Source organism: Rhinatrema bivittatum, chromosome 3, assembly GCF_901001135.1.
Source record: "Rhinatrema bivittatum chromosome 3, aRhiBiv1.1, whole genome shotgun sequence".
Lineage (NCBI taxonomy): Eukaryota > Metazoa > Chordata > Amphibia > Gymnophiona > Rhinatrematidae > Rhinatrema > Rhinatrema bivittatum.
The window spans coordinates 292,511,252-292,529,884 of record NC_042617.1 but is presented as its reverse complement, the minus strand read 5'-3'; the positions used below and the strand labels follow the sequence as shown (position 1 = coordinate 292,529,884).

At 43.1% G+C, this 18,633-nt stretch overlaps 1 protein-coding gene across 1 annotated transcript in view; it reads right to left on the bottom strand.

The window, feature by feature from the left end:
• The window catches only part of SLC4A8 (solute carrier family 4 member 8), a 408,829-nt gene that overhangs the window by 383,973 nt on the left and 6,223 nt on the right, over positions 1-18,633 (bottom strand). Inside the window, exon 2 of the mRNA XM_029594968.1 lies at positions 18,037-18,572. Within this exon, the coding sequence (XP_029450828.1) occupies positions 18,037-18,081 (45 nt within the window). The 5' untranslated portion in view covers positions 18,082-18,572. The remainder of the gene's footprint in view (positions 1-18,036; positions 18,573-18,633) is intronic.

The window sequence follows — 18,633 nt, the reverse complement described above, 5'->3', positions numbered from 1 at the left end:
TTTGCCACCATCAGTGTGCTATAGCCCCACCCCCTTTCCTGAGAATATTTCTGAGCTAGAAGAGTTCTGCAAGGAAGAGTGGGAAAAAAATTGCAAAAATACTCTTACTGGATACAGGAAATGTTTGCAAGCTGTTATTGCTTTCAAAGAAGGTGTTACAGACTACAACAGTGTCCAAACGTTTGAAAATACCATATTCACTATTTTCTTTCTTTTATTGTTTACTGCGTTCTTAGGCCTTTCTTTCCAGCAGTCTATGCTTCCAAGTTTACTATCCTTGTTGAATGTAACTTTGTTCTTCCTGTTCAAACTATTGTTTTTGTTACAGTTCCCCAATTCGATGTAAACCGATCTGATATGGTCATTTAACCATGAAGGTCGGTATAGAAATGTGTTAAATAAATAAATAAATAAATAAATAAATAAATAAAATCAGCAAATAGTAATTTTGCACTAAAAATTGCAGAAAGATGTCATGTTTAACTTTGTATCCTGCAGAATTGTGTTTACCTTCTGTGCACTTAGAAATTGATTGAAACGTAAAATTGGGCCAGGGGTACCTAACGTTTTGCATACAACTATATTTTTAATTCAACACACTGCCCATCTTAGTAAGGGCGGAAAACGCGCGTCCAACCCGCGGCACCTAATAGCGCCCTCAACATGCAAATGGCGATATTAAGTCAGAGGGTGCACAGAAAAGCAGTTTTTACTGCTTTTCTGAGCACTTTCCCGGTGCCGGCAGAAACTAGCGCCTACCTTTAGGTAGGTGCTAATTTCTTAAAGTAAAATGTGCGGCTTGGCCGCACATTTTACTTTCTGTATCGCGCGGGATTACCTAATAGGGCCCTCAACATGCATTTGCATATTGAGGGCGCTATTAGGTGCCGCGGGTTGGACGCGCGTTTTCCGCCCTTTACTAAGATGGGCAGTGTGTTGAATTAAAAATATAGTTGTATGCAAAACATTAGGTACCCCTGGCCAAATCATGGCGATATTAAGTCGGAGGTCCCGAAGAAAAAAAAAAATTTAAAACAGGCCGGCGGCTGTCGGGCCGAAAACCAGACGCTCAATTTTGCTGGCATCCAGTTTCCGAGCCCATGGCTGTCAGCGGGCTCGAGAACCGACGCCGGCAAAATTGAGCGTCGGCTGTCAAATCCCCTGACAGCCGCCGCTCCAAGTCAAAAGGAGGCGCTAGGGATGAGCTAGTGTCCCTAGCGCCTCCTTTTGCCCATTTCTACCGCACCACAATTTAAATACAGAATCGCGCGCACGGGTGAATGGCCTGTGCGCTCGCCGGGAGAGCGGGCGTTCGTCCACTCTCCCGCGGACTTTACTGAATCGGCCCGATAATCTGCTAATGACAGGACAAAATAGGAACAGGAAACATCTGTTAACTGCCTGATAAGGCCAGTACTTAAACTATCTGGTAGTCATGCAGTAACAGGATATCTCCTAATGAAACCACAGGGTAAGGCATAAATCTGCTGAACTTGTGAATTCTAAATAGAATAACTGAGCTTGCACAACCTGTACTTGAGCCAGAAATAAGGATATAAGTGAACTATAATTAATAGTGTTCACTCAGAACATTAGAGAGAGAGCACCTCAGCCATTTCATGGTGGTCTCCAGACTTGTTTGTCTCCTGATTTTCCCCAGATACATTAGCTCACAACAGGCGGACTGTGAGAGAAATATCTTTATACAAATCTTTATGCATATCTTTATTATTATAATGCTGTTTGCCTTTACTAATTTATGCAATATTTATTGTGATACTGTTTGCCTTTGCTGATTTTTACAATATTTACAACAAAGATTTTCTGTGTGATCTATGACGCAATATACCACCACTTAGTCAACTGTTTACATAGCAGGTTTTTCAGATAAAACAAAACAAAAACATTAGGCTTCCCCTTTTTCTTTCTGATATTTAGTTCATTTCTGAGGAGACTGAATAGCCACTTTGAATCATAATAAATTAGGATGCTGCTTTACTGATCTTTTATCAGATTCCATTTCAGCCATGATGCACATGCCTGGTGTGCACAAATACACCAGGAAAACTGACTCAGGAAACTAGATTCTTTTTTTTTTTTTTTTAAATAAGAGAGCATGGCTGTAATAAAAGGTGAGCATCTACTACTTCGTTTAGTTTGGGGTAATGAGTCCCAAGACTGAGATATAAATATACCAGGCTATAGTCTCAGTTCCCAATTTCCTATGGCAGTGAATTTCCTATGGCAGATTCTGCAGCACATTTACATACAATTGCACAAGCCACAAATACAGATATATTTTCAATAAAAATTGAAACACCCTTTTTCAAGGTCTTTCTTCTGAAGATGGGACACACTTTAAGTCACTGCAGAGGTCCTGGCATATTCCCAGACGTTCTTCCTTATGGGAGCAACCTGCTCCTAGACCCAAAGGGATCAATAGCACTGTCACTCAAATTAATGCCATCATACAAGAAAATGTTGATCTGATAACAGAAGAGTTATTGCTTGGTGGCTCAGTTGGTAAATGCTATGCATTACCATGCAGAAGGTCACCTGTTTGATCCCCAGGTCAGGTCTTCTGCTCCTGGGTTGGTCAGGAGTAGGGATACCTAGGGGGTGAATCTAGTGGCCAGATTAAGGGCTCATGATTGCAGAGCCTTAAAAGAGTCTCTGGAGCATGGACTAAATGTAAGATAAGGGTACATTGTTTTCAGTTTAAACTGATTTTCCGAAGAGGGTGAGCTTGCAATCGTCCCATGCAGCTTGGCTTTCCTCTTGGTATGAGGCACTTTCGGGGTAAATTCAATAAGGAAAAAAGCAGAAATCACGCTAGCTGCTTCGAGAGTGTCTCCACTGGATCCTCACTCGGTGGCCATCTTAGTTCAGCCTCACAGGCATACCTGTCCTCACGGGCACAGCGCCAAAGAGCCGCACATATCGCCCAACTCAGAGAAGGAGCATCGGGTTCCTATGTCCCCTCTGAGGCTTCAGCTAGGTCATCTCCGGGACCGAAGACGATGCCTAAGGCCCAAGCCCATCGAAGGGCCACACCTCTGCAGACCCTCCAGGTCCAAAATAGAAGAAAAAAATTGAGAATCCCATTAACGCAGAGCGCAGGAGATGCGCCACAGACACAACCTGCGTTGAAAGCTTTGGGACATCGTGGCGTCGATGCATCTCCGGCGCACCGATGCACCGAGGCTGAACCAATGCATCAGATGAGCATCGATGCACCGACGACGCTGCGTCAAAGCCAAAGTTAACCAGCACATTATCGATGCCTTCCGGCACACAGCTTTTTCAACCGACGCTGCCGACGCAGCCTGAAAAGAAGCATAAAAAACATCCAACTGGCCACAAAAGATGTAGGAGTCCTTCACCTTTGCTAGTGGTAGACTTGGAGGATAGTCCATCCCCTCCACACTTATCAAGATCATCTTCTCCATCTTCCAAAGGCTTCTCTGGATATCTGCGGCCTCTCATCACTGCAGCAGTTTAGGATTACAGGATCCACTTCGTCCCAAAACTGTCTGCCCACCAAGGGACGTCGGCCTCCCGAGAGGACCAGACACTGATATCCTCAGAGCGGCTCTATTGCAGTCTGGCCACAAACCGGATCCAAAACCATCTACTTCAACATCGGACTCTGACATTAGTCACAAATTACGAATATATTGTCACAATTTTTGAAGTCAGTAGAGCAGCAACACCAGCCACTCCCTACTGAACTGGAGGAGATAACTTCATCGCCTAAACCGGGACCAGCGCCAAAAGCTCAGCCTAGGAGACCCTCGCCTCCTCCGAGGGATTCACCTAGCTCATCTTCTTCCCCAGGGTCATCAACCGGTTAGCCATCTGACCAACAAGAACTACCACCGGAGCCAGTTTACCCACCAGAGGATCTCACATACTCCCAATTTTTTAGAAAAAGTGGGTCAATGATTAGGCGTAGAAACAAAAGAGATACCGGATCCTAGACAAGAAATGTTTGGAATCCTAAAGATTTTCGACACTCCGTCTGAACCTACAGCACTTCCCTCTCATCCAGTGCTGGAATCAGTAATGGAGAAGGCCTGGGACTCTCCGTTCTCCACGACACCAACCTCGCGGAAAACGGACTTAAAGTATAGAATGCGAAATTCAGTTTTCTACACAAACAATCCAACTCCCACATTCATCGGCTGTCGTTGAATCAGCCATGCAAAACGCTAGGAAATCCAGGCTACATTCAAATAACCCACCAGGAAGAGACAACAAGTCTCTAGACAACTTCGCGAAGAAGGATTTCCAATCAGGAGTCCTAAACGCGTAAATTCAAACCCACCAATTTTACGTGGCTCAATATCTGTTTGAGTGTCTACAGACCTTAAAACCTATTCTACAACAAGGTTCTGAAGACAACACCCCTCCACAAGAATTTCACGACATGGAGGAAGGCCTTCGGCACCTAGTGCGTTCTATTTATGAGGGGTTTAAAACCTCTGCAAAAACCACTGCTAACGCCATAGCAGCGAGACAACTGGCATGGTTAAGAGCAAGCACCATAAGAGATGACATACATGATAAACTTGCCAACCTTCCCTGTCGACCAGACAGCCTGTTCGAGGACAGACTCACAGAAACTGTCGCAAAATTAAAGGAACAAAAGGTGGCAGTGTTATCATTAACACAGCATGACACATCATCCTCTCGGCGGTATTTCGGTTCGTATAAAAAAATCTTACCCTAGACGAACATGATCGACCTTACACAAGTTACTGGCCTCAATAATACCAAACAAATCACCAGCAGCCTTACCAGCAGCCAGCTTCACGCCAGTACCCATGCGCTCCTCGCCAGCCACGCCAATCTACAGACCCTCAACCCCCCAAAAACCAGCAAAGTTTTTAGGGCTAACCCAACCAACACTACCCACCCAAAAAGTAGGAGGATGGCTGTCCCACTTTCTTTCACAATGGAGCACCATAACATCAGATTTGTGGGTCCTCAATATAATACGAGACAGATACACTCTCAACTTTACATCCCCTCCATTTCTCCCACATCCAGTGGTCACCAAACATCAAGGTGTTCATCGGGAAATTCTTCTTCAAGACGTAAACCACCTACTTCAGCAACACTGCATACGGGAGTTACCTCAATTCCTACATCAGAAGGGATTCTATTCACAATACTTTCTCATCCCCCAAAAATCTGGAGGGCTTCGACCAATTCTAGACCTACGCTCCCTCAACAAGCACACACAGAAAGAGAAATTCAAGATGACTTCTCTCAAATCCATTCTTCCCTTCCTACAACCCAAGGACTGGATGTGCTCCCTTGATTTAAAAGATGCATATGCCCCCATACCAATGCATCCCAAATCTTGGAATTACCTCTATTTTCAAGCAGAAGAGAGACATTTTCAATACAAAGTTCTCCCGGTTTGGCCTCTCTTCCGCCCCCAGAGTGTTCACAAAATTCTAGCGGTAGTGGTGGCACTCCTCCGTCGACAGGGGTTTCAAATGTTTCCTTATCTCGACGATTGGCTGTTAGTGGCCTGCAATCCTACTCTCCTCTGTGACAATTTAGTTCACATGATCACTTGACTGGACAACCTAGGACTTCTAATAAACTACGAAAAATCGTACTTCCAATCTACCCAGACGTTAAACTTCATCGGAGCTGTTATAGACACCATTCAAGACAAAGCTTTCCTGCCACAACCTCGAGCACTAGCTCTCACTACACTAAACCAACTTCTATTGAACTTTATGATGGCTTCAGCCCGTCAAGTCTTACCCATACTGGGTCATATGGCAGTGTGTACTACATGGTTACACACACACAAGACTACACATCCGTCACCTACAATGGGGCCTGAAGAATCAATGGTCTCAGTTCCTAAGTCCATTGTCAGTTCCAGTGACGCTGACAACAGACATGAAAATAGACCTTTGCTGGTGGATAACCCCACCAGTATTGACAGAGGGCTCACCGCTAAGACCCCCTCGCCATCAACTAGTTCTTACCACAGATGCCTCCCCCAAAGGGTGGGGAGTCCATCTTACCAACCTACAAACTCAAGGATTGTGGTCAAAACATGAATGCAATCACATAAACCTCCTGGAATTGAGAGCTATCAAAAATGCCCTTCGAGCTTTCGAACAAAATCTACAGCACCATGTTGTCATGATTCATACAGACAACCAAGTAGCGATGTTTTACATAAACAAACAAGGAGGGTCCAGCTCATGGAACCTTTGCAAAGAAGCGATAGAGATTCTGGACTGGGCCCACAGCAAGGGAATCTCCCTATAAGCCACAAACCTGCCAGGAATCAACAATTCGAAAGCAGACAAATTAAGCAGAATGTTTCACCCACACAAGTGGGAGCTGAATCAGGAGATCAATCGAATTTTCTCAACTTGGGGTCTGCTTCAAATCGACCTCTTTGCAACAGAACGCAACAGGAAAGTCGACCTCTTTTGTTCAGTCTACCCCAGCGCACACCGATTGCTACAGGATGCATTCCTCCTCGATTGGTCTTAGGGTCTCCTTTATGCATTCCCTTTGATCCCTCTAATATCTTGCACAGTTCAGAGATGCATCGAGGACAAGGTGGATCTAATCCTCATCGCATCAGCATGGGTGTGTCAATCGCGTTACAATTACCTAATTCAACTATCAATCTGCAAACCAATTCCTCTAGGAAATGACCCCACCCTCCTCACCCAATAGGGGGGCTCAATGCTCCATCCACTTCATGCATCCCTGAATCTCACTGCATGGAGATTGAAAGGGTCACATTCCAAAATTTAAACATCTCTCCTCAACTGCAAGACATTCTGATCGCATTGTGACTAAGCTACCAACGTAAATGGGCGCATTATGCATCCTGGTGTTCCTCAATGGGCTCAGACCCACTCACATGTCCACCAAAACTTCTGACTTATCTCCACCTGCTTTACACACAAGGTCTGGCCACCGCCTCTCGAGTGTTCACCTCAGTGCAATAGCAGCTTATCACACTCCCCTCAACCGAGAATCTATAGCATGTCATTCTCTTGTTTCTCGATTTATGAAGGGCATACTACATCTACGACTCCTTATAAGGAAACCACCAGTACCATGGGATGTCAACCCAGTTCTGGAACAACTTATGTTGCCACCTTTCGAACTTTCCCCCAGCCCCTGCTCACCTGCCCTGGCCGCGTCCATGGGTGCCGGTCTCCCACGCTGACAGCTCCGGAGCAGCCCCAGTCAGCCCCGCTTCACTGCCTGACCCCCTCACTCCCCGGGACAAGACCAAAGTGAATCGGGCAAACTTTCCCCAGCCCCCGCTGGATACTTGCCACCCTAGATACCTTTCCTGGAAGGTACTGTTTTTAGTCGCCCTCACATCCGTGAGGTGAGACAGCGAACTTCAAGCTTTGGTGCACTACCCACCTTACCTCAAATTCTACCATGACAAGTTTATGCTACATACGCATCCTAACATTCTTCCTAAAGTGGTCTCAGCTTTTCACTTAAACCAGACTATTACCCTCCCGACTTTCCACCCAAAGCCTCATGCGAACGACAGTGAACGACGTCTTCATTCATTGGACTGTAAACAAGCACTCGCTTATTATAAGAAGTGCACTCAGTCTGATAATAGAGCCTCGCAGCTCTTCCTCTCCTTCAATCCAAATGCACCAGCTCTTCCTGTTACCAAAAGAACGTTATCCTGGCTTTCCAACTGTATGCGTTTTTGCTATCAGAAACGTTCAGAATCCCTATCTTCCACACCCAATGCACAAAGTACGTGCGATGGCTGCTTCTGCTGCTCACCTCCATGATGTGCCTCTCTTGAATATCTGCAAAGCAACCACATGGTCTTTGCTACACACCTTCGCATCCCATTACTGCTTAGACAAACAGGCAGAAGATGACGCAAGGATGGGGCAGATAATTCTAAACAAGAACACTTCTTCAACTAATTCAACAAACTTATAAGAACTGTCCGCCTCTTATTCAGTATTGAGTGCTAAAATAACCTACAAAGTACTCATATGGTAACGCGCTCAATACTTTAGCTGGGGACTCCCAGACAGCATGGCTAATTCAGCTGCTTACCTATGGAAAAAAAGCAAGTTTGCTTACCGTAAACAGTGTTTTCCATAGATAGCAGATGAATTAGCCATGCTGACCCGCCCGCCTCCCCGGACAGTTCCGGCATTGCATATCATCTTGCTTTGACACGGACCGAGGAGCCTCGAGGAGGCAGGGGAATATGCAGGAAGGAACACCTCACCAAAAGACTTTGGGTGATCTTGGAGAGCTCCACTACCTAGTGGCACAGAGGATGTACCCAGACAGCATGGTTAATTCATCTGCTATCTATGGAAAACACCGTTTGTGGTAAGCAAACTTGCTTTTTGGGTTGCTGCCCCAGTCCTCTGGAATTCACTGCCTGCCAAATTATGTTTTACCACTTGTACTAAAACATTCAAGTCTCAACTGAAAACATCTGATCAGACTTGCCTTTGCTTAATTGACATTTAAGTTCTTTGATGTTTATTTTGTGATTGCTGATGTTTTTAATTGTTGTTTTATTAAGTTTTGTTTTAACTGCTATTTGTAGGTATATGTATTTGGATTTCTGTGTATGTAATTCTATTTTAATGTTCGGACTATGTAGGTATTTTTGTAAGATACCTAGAGTCCATCACCAGGCAACTAATAAATAAAATAAGATAAATAAAAACTGGATCCAGTGTTTCCAAATGAAGACGCTCTGATAACATCTATGTTGGAGCGAGGGTACTGGTTATTGGAGGGACAGAGATAGCGTGACCCTCTTCTGCCACAGATATAGAATGAGCTACATAAAGTTGTGTTGGTAGAGTAGTGTGATGGGCCGGGTAGTGGGCCTGAAGTGTCAATAGATTTGATGGAGTAGAATGCTTGGACACTTTGGAAGAATGTGGCTTCGATTAATTACATATATCTTTAGCAAGTTGCATTGAGAAAGCCAGTGCAGATTGAGTAAGTATGTTGCCTCAATGCAAGCATCAAGTGTGTCAGAATTGCACCATGTGTTCTTGCTCTGTATATCGCAGGGTCGAGCATCAGAGGACCAGATGCACCAAGCAGTCAGTGTGTAGAGGCTTCAAGATGCCTTTATGAAGCGTGGGTAACAGGTAATGTGGGCTATAATGCAGCATGCATCAACTACATTGGCACAAATTGCAACGAGTGCACCAGTGCTCAGACAGAGTGCTTCGATAAATCAGTACATCAATGCACCTTGTGCTGATTGCGCCAATGAGGGCCACATTGACAGCACCAGTGCCAATGCACCTCACTTGGAGTGCTTGTTTTTCTTTGACACAGGGTCCATGACACGGGGTTGAGGGCTACAAGGACTGATGCTGCTGCTTCTTTGATGCAGAGTGGCTGACACTACTCAATCCCATAGCTTTGGCCTGAGCCGATGGGGGGGGGGGGGGGGGGGGGGGGGCAGAGGGGGAGTCTTAAAGGAGATGCTGCTCAACAATTTTGCCAGTGATGCTAAACTGTGGGAAGAGGATCTGCTGCGACTCTGAAGAGAGTTACTCTGCTCATCAATTCAAATCACCCTGGAATGTTATGAGCAAGGGGACATTCGTCCATAGGCATAGCAATTTGCCTGGTCATTTTCCAGCCCAAGGCACCAGTAGCAGAGTTCATAGCTGTCAGCGAGGGATATTAACTCGTCACCGATCCAGTTTTTAAATCTGCTCACTGTTTTATTCTTCTGGTCCAATATGTTGAGGAGGCAAGGCTTCCAGAAAAAAAATTTTTTTTTTAGTAGCACTGAAGAGTTCTGTTTATGTTGCAGGGGCAGCTAGGCAACTATAAAAGAATATACTGAGATAGAAATATCGAATTTCAAAGTTTAGAGAAAAAATTGAGGAGAGTGAGTGCACGTCTATGCTAATGCTCAGGCAAAAAATGTCTGAGGAGGCACACGAGGCAATGCCTGAGGGGGAACTCATGCACATGCTCAGTAGAGCTCAAAGCTCTACAGCTTGGTGAAATGAATCCATTCTGTGCCACCATATGATGTCACCCACATGTAATGGCTAATTCAGCCTACTTATCGATGGAAAATACTGAACTTCTCTATCAACTATCTAAGAAACAAAATGTAGGCAGTGATTTATAACTAGCATTACTTAAGTATGTTAATACCTGGCAATAACCAGCAACCCCTTAAGTACTAATACCTAAGAACTGTCATACAGGGTCAGATCAAGGGTCGATCAAGCCCAATATCCTATTTCCAACAGTGGACAACAGGTCATAAGTACCTGGCAGGATCCCAAATTGTAGATAAATTCCATGTTACTTACACTCAGAGATAAGCAGTGACTTTCCCCAAATCTACCCGATTATAGACTTTTGCTCCAGGAACTTGTGAAAACTTTTTAAAACCCAGCTATGCTAAATTATTTTACCACATTCTCCGACAATGAATTCCAGAGCTTAACTGTGCAATAAGTAAAAACATACTTTCTCCAATTTGTTTTAAATGTACTACTCAGTAACTTCATGGAGTGTCCCCTAGTCTTAATTTTTTTTAAAATGTATCCATTCCACTCAACTCATGATTTTATAGACCTCTATCATATCTCCCCTCAGCTGTCTCTTCTCAGGGTTGAAGAGCCTTAACCTCTTTAGCCTTTCCTCTCAGGGGAACCATTCCATTCCCTTTATCATTTTGGTCATCTTTCTCTGACTCTTTTCCAATTCTTCTATATCTTTTGAGATATGGAGATCAGAAATGTACACAGTACTCTACACGGAATTATAACATGGAGCAACAGAGAGGTATTATGATAGTCTCCATTCCATTCCTAATAATTCTTAACATTCTTTGCTTTTTTGACTGACACACACATTGAACTGAGGATTTCAATGAAGTGTCCACAATAATGCCTAGATCCTTTTCCCAGAGGTGACTCCTAGTATGGAATCTAGCCATGTAACTAAAATGCAGGTTATTTTTCCCTATGTGCATCACTTTGCACTTGTGCACATTAAATTTCATCTGCCATGTCAATGCCCAGAATGTTAATCTTATACGGTCTTCCTGCAATTTCGTTCAGATTTAAAACTCGGAATGATTTTTTGTCATCTGCAAATTTGATCATCTCACTCGTTGTTCCCTTTTCCGGATCATGTATAAATATATTAAAAAAACCACCAAACCCAGTACAGATCCCTGAGGCACTCCACTCAGAAAACTGACCATTCAATCCTATTGTCTCTTTTAACCACTTACCAGTCCATAATAGGACATTGTTTCTTATCCCATTACTTTTTAATTTTCTTAGGAGTCTCTCATAAAGGACTTTGTCAATGCCTTCTGAAAATCCAAATACACTATATCCACCAGCTCACCATTATCCATATGTTTACTATCCATGTCAAAAAAAAAAAATGTAGTAGATTGGTGAGGCAAGACTTCCCTTGGCTGCATTCCATTAAAGCATGCCTTTCTATATGCTCTGTAATTTTATTCTTTAGAATAGTTTATACAATTTTTTTCTGGCAGTGACATCAGGCTCTCACTGGTCTATAGTTTCCCTGATCACTTCTGGAGCCTTTTGAAAGATAGGCATTACATTGGCCACCCTCCAATCTTCAGGTACAATAGATGATTTCAATGACAGGTTACAAATTACTAGTAATAAATCTGCAATTTCATGTTTCCTTTTTCTTACTAGGAAGTACATCGGCTGGTGATAATACTCCTGATGCAGAAGTTGCATATCGTGTTCAGTCAGCATCCAAAGCATTTACAAAGGACTATCGAAACATCATTGGCATTAGCACAGTATCACTACAGCAACCAAGATGAGAGTGTATCATGCTGTGGTGCTGACTGCGCATCTGTATTTAAAAAAAAACAAAAAACCCTTATACAAGCAACATACTAAAAAGCTCAAAAGCCTGCAACTGAGACATCTGCAGAAGCTTTTAGGATTTAAGTGGCAAGATCGAGTTCCAAACTCTAAGGTACTGAGAAGAGCTGAAGTGCCTGGTTTCGAGGCACATGCATACAGCACAGCTGAGATGGACATGCCATGTTATCCATGTGCCTGAAAATCAGCTTCCAAAGATCTTCCTCTACAGTGAACTTAAGGAAAGGAAATGTGACAGAAGAGGACAGCAGCTGCATTATAAGGATGTTTTGAATAGGAACCTGAAGAAAGTGAATATCAATACTCAGAACTGAGAAGATAATGCCAGAGACAGATGTAATTGAGGGATTGTAGTATACATTTCTATTCGAGCAGTTGATGAGCACAGGGAGACAGCATATTAAGAGCACCATTTTCTTTTTTTTTTTTTTTTTTTTAATTCTTTGTTTATTGAATTTTCAAATATTTTACAAACCAAAATAGTTCATAACCGAAATCTCAGACATTATCACATAACAGATAAAATAAAAAAATATATGTGGTAATTCTTAATATAAAAAACAATGATTCAAATTAAAGGCTTGATATTAATAGGGAGTAAATTATACACTAGTTTTTAAGGAAAACAAGCTGGTGGCTTGAATAACACCTGTAATAATTTATCTATGTATCTGGTGTTGAAGTGGGTTGTCTTTTAAGTTGTATAAACCTAGCCAAATGTTCTGGTGCAAAAAATATATTGCATTCATCCCTTTTTTTAATCAAGCATTTACACGGGAAACGCAGTTGAAAATTATATCCTAAATGTATTGCTTAATGACGCAAGTTCAAGAACGCCTTCCTTCTTTGTTGTGTAGCCAAGGCTAAATCAGGAAAAATTTTAACATTCGAGTCATGGTAGATAACAGGATATTTCCTAAAATACACCTTCATAACCTTGTTTATTTCAAAAGTTGTAAGTAGAGAAACTAATAATGTACCTTTATCGATTACCACTAAATTAGAATTTTCCAAAAAATTGGTCAAATCTCCTTGAAAGGGAATGTTAGATTCTCTACTTCTAGAAACAGGTAAAAAACAACAAGAATTCACCACAGGCATATCTAGCTCTGAGAAACCTAATATTTCCACCATGAACTTTTTTAAAGTAGTGTATGGTGACTCTCCTACAATGCGAGGAAAATTTAGAAATCGTAAGTTTAAACTCTTAGAATAGTTCTCCAGAGTCTCCATACGCTTCTCTAGCCTCAATCGATCCTTGGCTACTGCAGCCTTAAATTCCAAAGTCTTTTCTTCTTTTTTTTCCAATTGGGTTATCCTGCAATTAGTCTCAGTTAGTTTCCCTTCTAAGACTTTTAATTCCTGATGCTGTTTAAATGAAGCTTGGTTTAATTCTGTACAAGCAGCTTTCATTTCAGATCTAAATCCCACGACTAGGTCCCAGATACCATCTAAGGTCACTACTGAGGGGCGAGGGGGGTCACCTCTGAATCCGGCACTTCACTGGTCTCTCCCACACCTGCTCCAGCAGTATCTGGGGTCTCCACAGTCGTGCCTTCGATCAGATGACCCAGCTTCTGTAGCTCTCCCGGGTCCCCGGCTTCTTGCAACACGGGAAAACCCTCTGGGGTCGAAGGCGATGTCCTCTCCGGCGTCTCCGATCCAGCTCCCCCTTCAGTTCCGCGGGTGACCCCGGAAGCAGTACTATTTCCCGGGTCATCATTCGCGTCACTCTCTTCGCCCCTCCGCTCCGGTGGCCGCCTCAGATCTGGGCTCAGGGAAACCTCCTCCAAGGGAACCAGAGACTCTCCCAGGTCTCTGTGTCCAGCGGTACCCTCGGTTCCTGGGGTTCCAGGTGTAAGCAAATATCGAAAAATTTCTTGCTGTATAGGTGAGGGTATTATCTCAGACGGGTATACCCTCACCTTTCCTTTACGTTTAGAAGGCATATCTTTGAGAAACTCAGAATTTTTCGGACGCGATCTTCTCAGCGTCAGCTTCCTGCCACCATCTTTACCCCAAGAGCATCATTTTCAATGGCACAATATCAAACAGCTCTCCAATTTCTCCTACCCAAACTGTCACAGAGGTTTCACTTCAAAGCCTTATTTTCTCATCTTCACTAAGAAATACTGAGCAGAATATTCAGTAAGATGGTTAGTGGACAAGTAATCTGGCTAAAGCTAGCCGGATTAACTTGTCCCACTGAATATACCAGCCTAAAGTTATCCAGCTACATAAGATATCCAGTTAAGCAGCATCCTTATTTATTTATTTATTTAAAATCTTTTCTGTACCGTCGTTAAGTTGTATACCATCACAACGGTTTACAGTGAGGCACATATGTACATCTTTAGTAAAACGTATAAGTTAGTACTATCTATAGTAAGTGCCATTAAAGTTTGGTAACATAGTTTCATAATAAAGACTATTTGCGAAATGTTAGAAATCTTGTCCTTTATGTTTCTCAGTTTTAATTGCATATATAACTATCGGAATGTATATTTTGCTTTAATAAAACACACTTATTGAGCATAAAAGGTGCTGCGTTCTGATGTTCTGCTGCCAGATTTCATATTCCACTATTCTCCGTTCTCTTTGTAAAAGGCTTGCTTGAAAAGCCAGGTTTTTAAACTCTTTTTGAATGGTTTGAAATCTCTCTGTAGTCTAATTTCTAAGGGCATGGTGTTCCACAGTATTGGTCTGGCTAAGGATAGAGCCCGTTCTCTAACTTGGGTCAGTCTTGCTTAGATTTAAAATAAATAAATAAATAAATAAATAAAAACACAGTCACGGGCCTCCTGGCCTGATTTCCACCTCCCTCTCCACCCCAGCCACATAAGTCCCAAGCCACCTGTTTGCAAGGACCCCACACACACAACTACTTGAAATTAAAAAAAAAAAAAAAAAATAGATATCAATGATGACTGGGCCTGGTCTTCCAGCCCTCTCCCCTCACTAAATGGAGCAAAATTCATTGCCTCCTCACCCCCCACATGCTGCCATACCACTCCCAAAGCCCTCCCACTCAATTGGTACCTGAATCGCAGACCTCCCTGTTTCTATACTCCCTGTCTGAGTTAGCTGGATAACTAAACACCCCCTTCCCCAAAATGCCCCAGAACACATGTTGTATTATTCATCTAAATGGCTTTTGAATATTGACCTCATTACATTTACTGCAAGTCCTGGTGTAAATGCAGGTGCTCACGTGGCCAGATCTATCTGGCAGGTTATGCAAGGGACCTGGGAGGAGAGATATTTGGGTAACAGCCACACTTGTATTGCTGGCTATTTGGACTATTACAGAACTTTGTGGTTAAGCATGGGAAAGGCGGGTGCTGGAGGGAAATAAGTGAGGATCTTGTATGCTCTACTAACCAAGTTTGGAGTAAAAGGAAAGAAAAATAAAATACTCCTTGCAGATGGTCAAACTCTTTGGTTGGCAGCTGAGATGTATCATTGGCAGTGTGGACAGGCTAGCTGGGCAGAACCAAGTTTTTTTCTGCATCATTTACTGTGTTACTATGTACATTTCTCTCATCCACAGACAAATCACATACAACAGACAGCAAAAGAAAGGAGAAGGAATTGGGCAGACAAGAGACCAGATGCATTAAGGATTTTTCTAAGAGACACATAAAGGAAAAATCCCTTTAGTGCATCAGCCCCCAGATGGGTCTTATGGTCCTTATCTGCCGTCATGGTCTTTGTTTCTATTCCAAAACAAAGCATAGAAATATAAAAGTTAACACATTAATGAACAAAAGAATATCAAGAAATATCAAAAGTAGAAGCTACAAACCAAGAAACAGGGAAGCTGATCTCTGAAAGACTAGATAGCATTTCTGCTTTATAGGCCATGCAAAGCCACTGTTGACCAAACAGATGAACTGTTTAATGTCCTGCAGCATGTTCTGGTCTCTGCTGACTTCAGCTATTCCCCCTGTTTTCATTTTGATCATTAAAAATTTAAAAAATCTTAAAAATCACATGCAAAAGAAAGCACACTTGGTCACCTGAGCCTAGTAAAATGATATCTTGTGATCAGGTAACAATGGCTGGATAAGAAGAAAGACCAAGACAATAATGTGTTTTCCAGAGTCAGATACAAAATGAGATTTAAAAAAGGAAACACTACTAGCTGCAAGCCCAGGTTTTGCCAACAGATGTGTGCAATGCTAATAAGTTGTGCTAAATACTTTTCTTTTTAGTCTACCTTTTTTCCTAGTATGCAATGGTTCCTAATAAACAAACTTTGCCTCCTGCTTCTGGCATCAGGTTGAATTAAACAACCAACCAAAGAATAGCGGTTACAGCCTTGGCATCCTATCAGAAAGCTAGCTACATCCCTGAGAATTTGGTTGGTTGCTATGTCAGTTCACAAAAAAGCCAGAAGCAGCAGCAGGAGCTAAAAAAATATTTTTTTCATTACTTTATTTTCTAGCTTTAAATTGGTTATTAACTTTTATTTTAAAACAATGAATGTTGTGTAATCAAACTGCTGCTAATTACTGACAGTCTTGTTTAACTGCAAATCTGTCTATCAGGAGCTAGTTAGCTGAAGACATGTCTGGTTTAAAACACTTAACTCTGAAGCTCCAAAGTCAAATTAATGACTTCCTTGTAGTACTAAATTATATTGGTTATTTTTATTTTTTGTTGGTGTCATTCTCATTCAGAATAAAACAACATTTTGGGTTGTATTTCTAGAAATATAGCTGCTGACACTTTTAATGAAATGTGTTTCAGGGATGGGACGAGTTGGGAATAAAATGGATCAGTTACAGATTTCAATCCCTTCTGTTTATCCAATAAGTTTGGCCCTTTTTTAGAAAAGCAAACTATACCTTAAAGCAGTGGTATACAATTCCAGAGCTACAAATAAGTCTAGTTTTCAAGATAACCAAAATATGCAAAGCAGGCAGGCTTAGATACCCAAATCTATGTAAATAGTGGATGGCTATTCAAAGTGGATAGCTTGAAAACCAGACCTACTGGAGCTGACCTTGAGGACTAGATTTTGGAACTACTAAATCTAAACAATAGTTTTAGTTTTAAAGGACGATCCCTTTAAAACAGCAATGGGAAAGAAAGAGCCAAAAAAAAAATCAATGTCTTGGCAGCTGTGTACTGAAGCTTGGTGCTTCTCTGCAGCCAGAAGAGAGGGCATGCTAGGTGAATATACACCACACTGAAATATTAAAATGTTATTATAACCAGGAGCATGGCTTTCTTTTCATTGAAATAATTAAACAGCAAGCTGAAAACATAATCACTTTCCCCAGCTCTACTGAGAAGTCACTATCCCAACAGCGCTTCATCAACCATAATGCTATATATAGACAGAAAATAAGTATATAAACATATAGTATATATAATTGATAGCTATACACATCCCTCCCTCTCATCACACTTTGTCTTATTCCCCTCTGTTCTCATCTGGGCTTCCCATATCTTAGCCCTCCAACCAGCCACCTCGACCTATTCTTTGCTGCGATGTATTGATTTTATGTCCTGTTCTTTCTTGCTGCGAGCCGGCCGCTACCCCCACAACCCTTCCAGCATTCTCTGTAACAGCTGATGTACAACACTGGACGAAAAATCAAACTATAACAACAAACACAGCCCGCATCCTTGCGAGCAGCTGACTCCGGTTTTCTAATTATCATGCAACGTGCAGCCGCCGCTGACACTATGCAGAGACCGTCACTTTACTTCTGACCTCAACGCAAGGTGACATTTGCAAAGAGAGAAGAAGCAGAAACACAAGAAAAGCATTAAGATTTCTCCAGTCCCATCACCACCACCACCACCTAGCTGCACTCCGATTCCTGATCCTTTTTTTTTTTTTTGCCAATGACATCTCGTATCTTTAACGGCGGGGAGAAGGAAACGTGCTGCAATCCTATCAGCAATCAGAGACCTCCTTCCCTGGCAGCAACACACAGTATTCCCTACATCGGGGCATAAGCACATGGTCTTATTTTTCCAAGGCCAGCCACCCCCCAAAAAGGAAAACTAGATAGTCCTTAATGCTGCATTGTAAAGCCCCATTTCCTCTCCTCCCTTAGTGCAACAAGAAGAATAGAGGAGGTACCTGGTAGCTGAGGACGCATTCGGGCTCAGTGCTGCCTGCAGGCATGGCTGCCACGGGCTGCTCTCCGCCTCTCTCGGTGTCTTCGGAGGTCGCTGCCGGCTTCTGCGTTTCCCCCTGGCGGTGAGGAGTCTGGTGGGGGGGCCCTTGCAGCCTCCGCTGCCCGGCTCAGGCTCTGCAGTGCCCGCGCTTCGCCTCCATCTCTCTCTCTCTCTCCTTCCTCCTCTCTCTCTCGCCCTCCAATCAGCGCGCGACTATGCGGGGCCGGCGCGAGCGCTGCCCGACAGACGCTGATCCTCCGCCTCACTCAGCAACTGCCGCTGAAAACGGCGGGGGAAGGGGGAAAGACCAAAACGGGCAAGAGGTGCGCGAGGCAGGTGGCGGGTGACAGGTTGCATTGGCCGTGACGGGAGAGGGGAGGAGGAGGAGGAGTATGCGCCGGCTCCGGGAGGTTGTCACATTATGCTGCTTCCAGGAGGGGAGGAGAAGATGCACCACGCAAGATACTGCCGGCTTCCCGCTTTTCTGCTGGCTCTGGCCTGAAAGAGAGAAGGAGACAGGCTAGGGTGGGCCGAGGAGGCTGCAGCTGATCTTGCACAG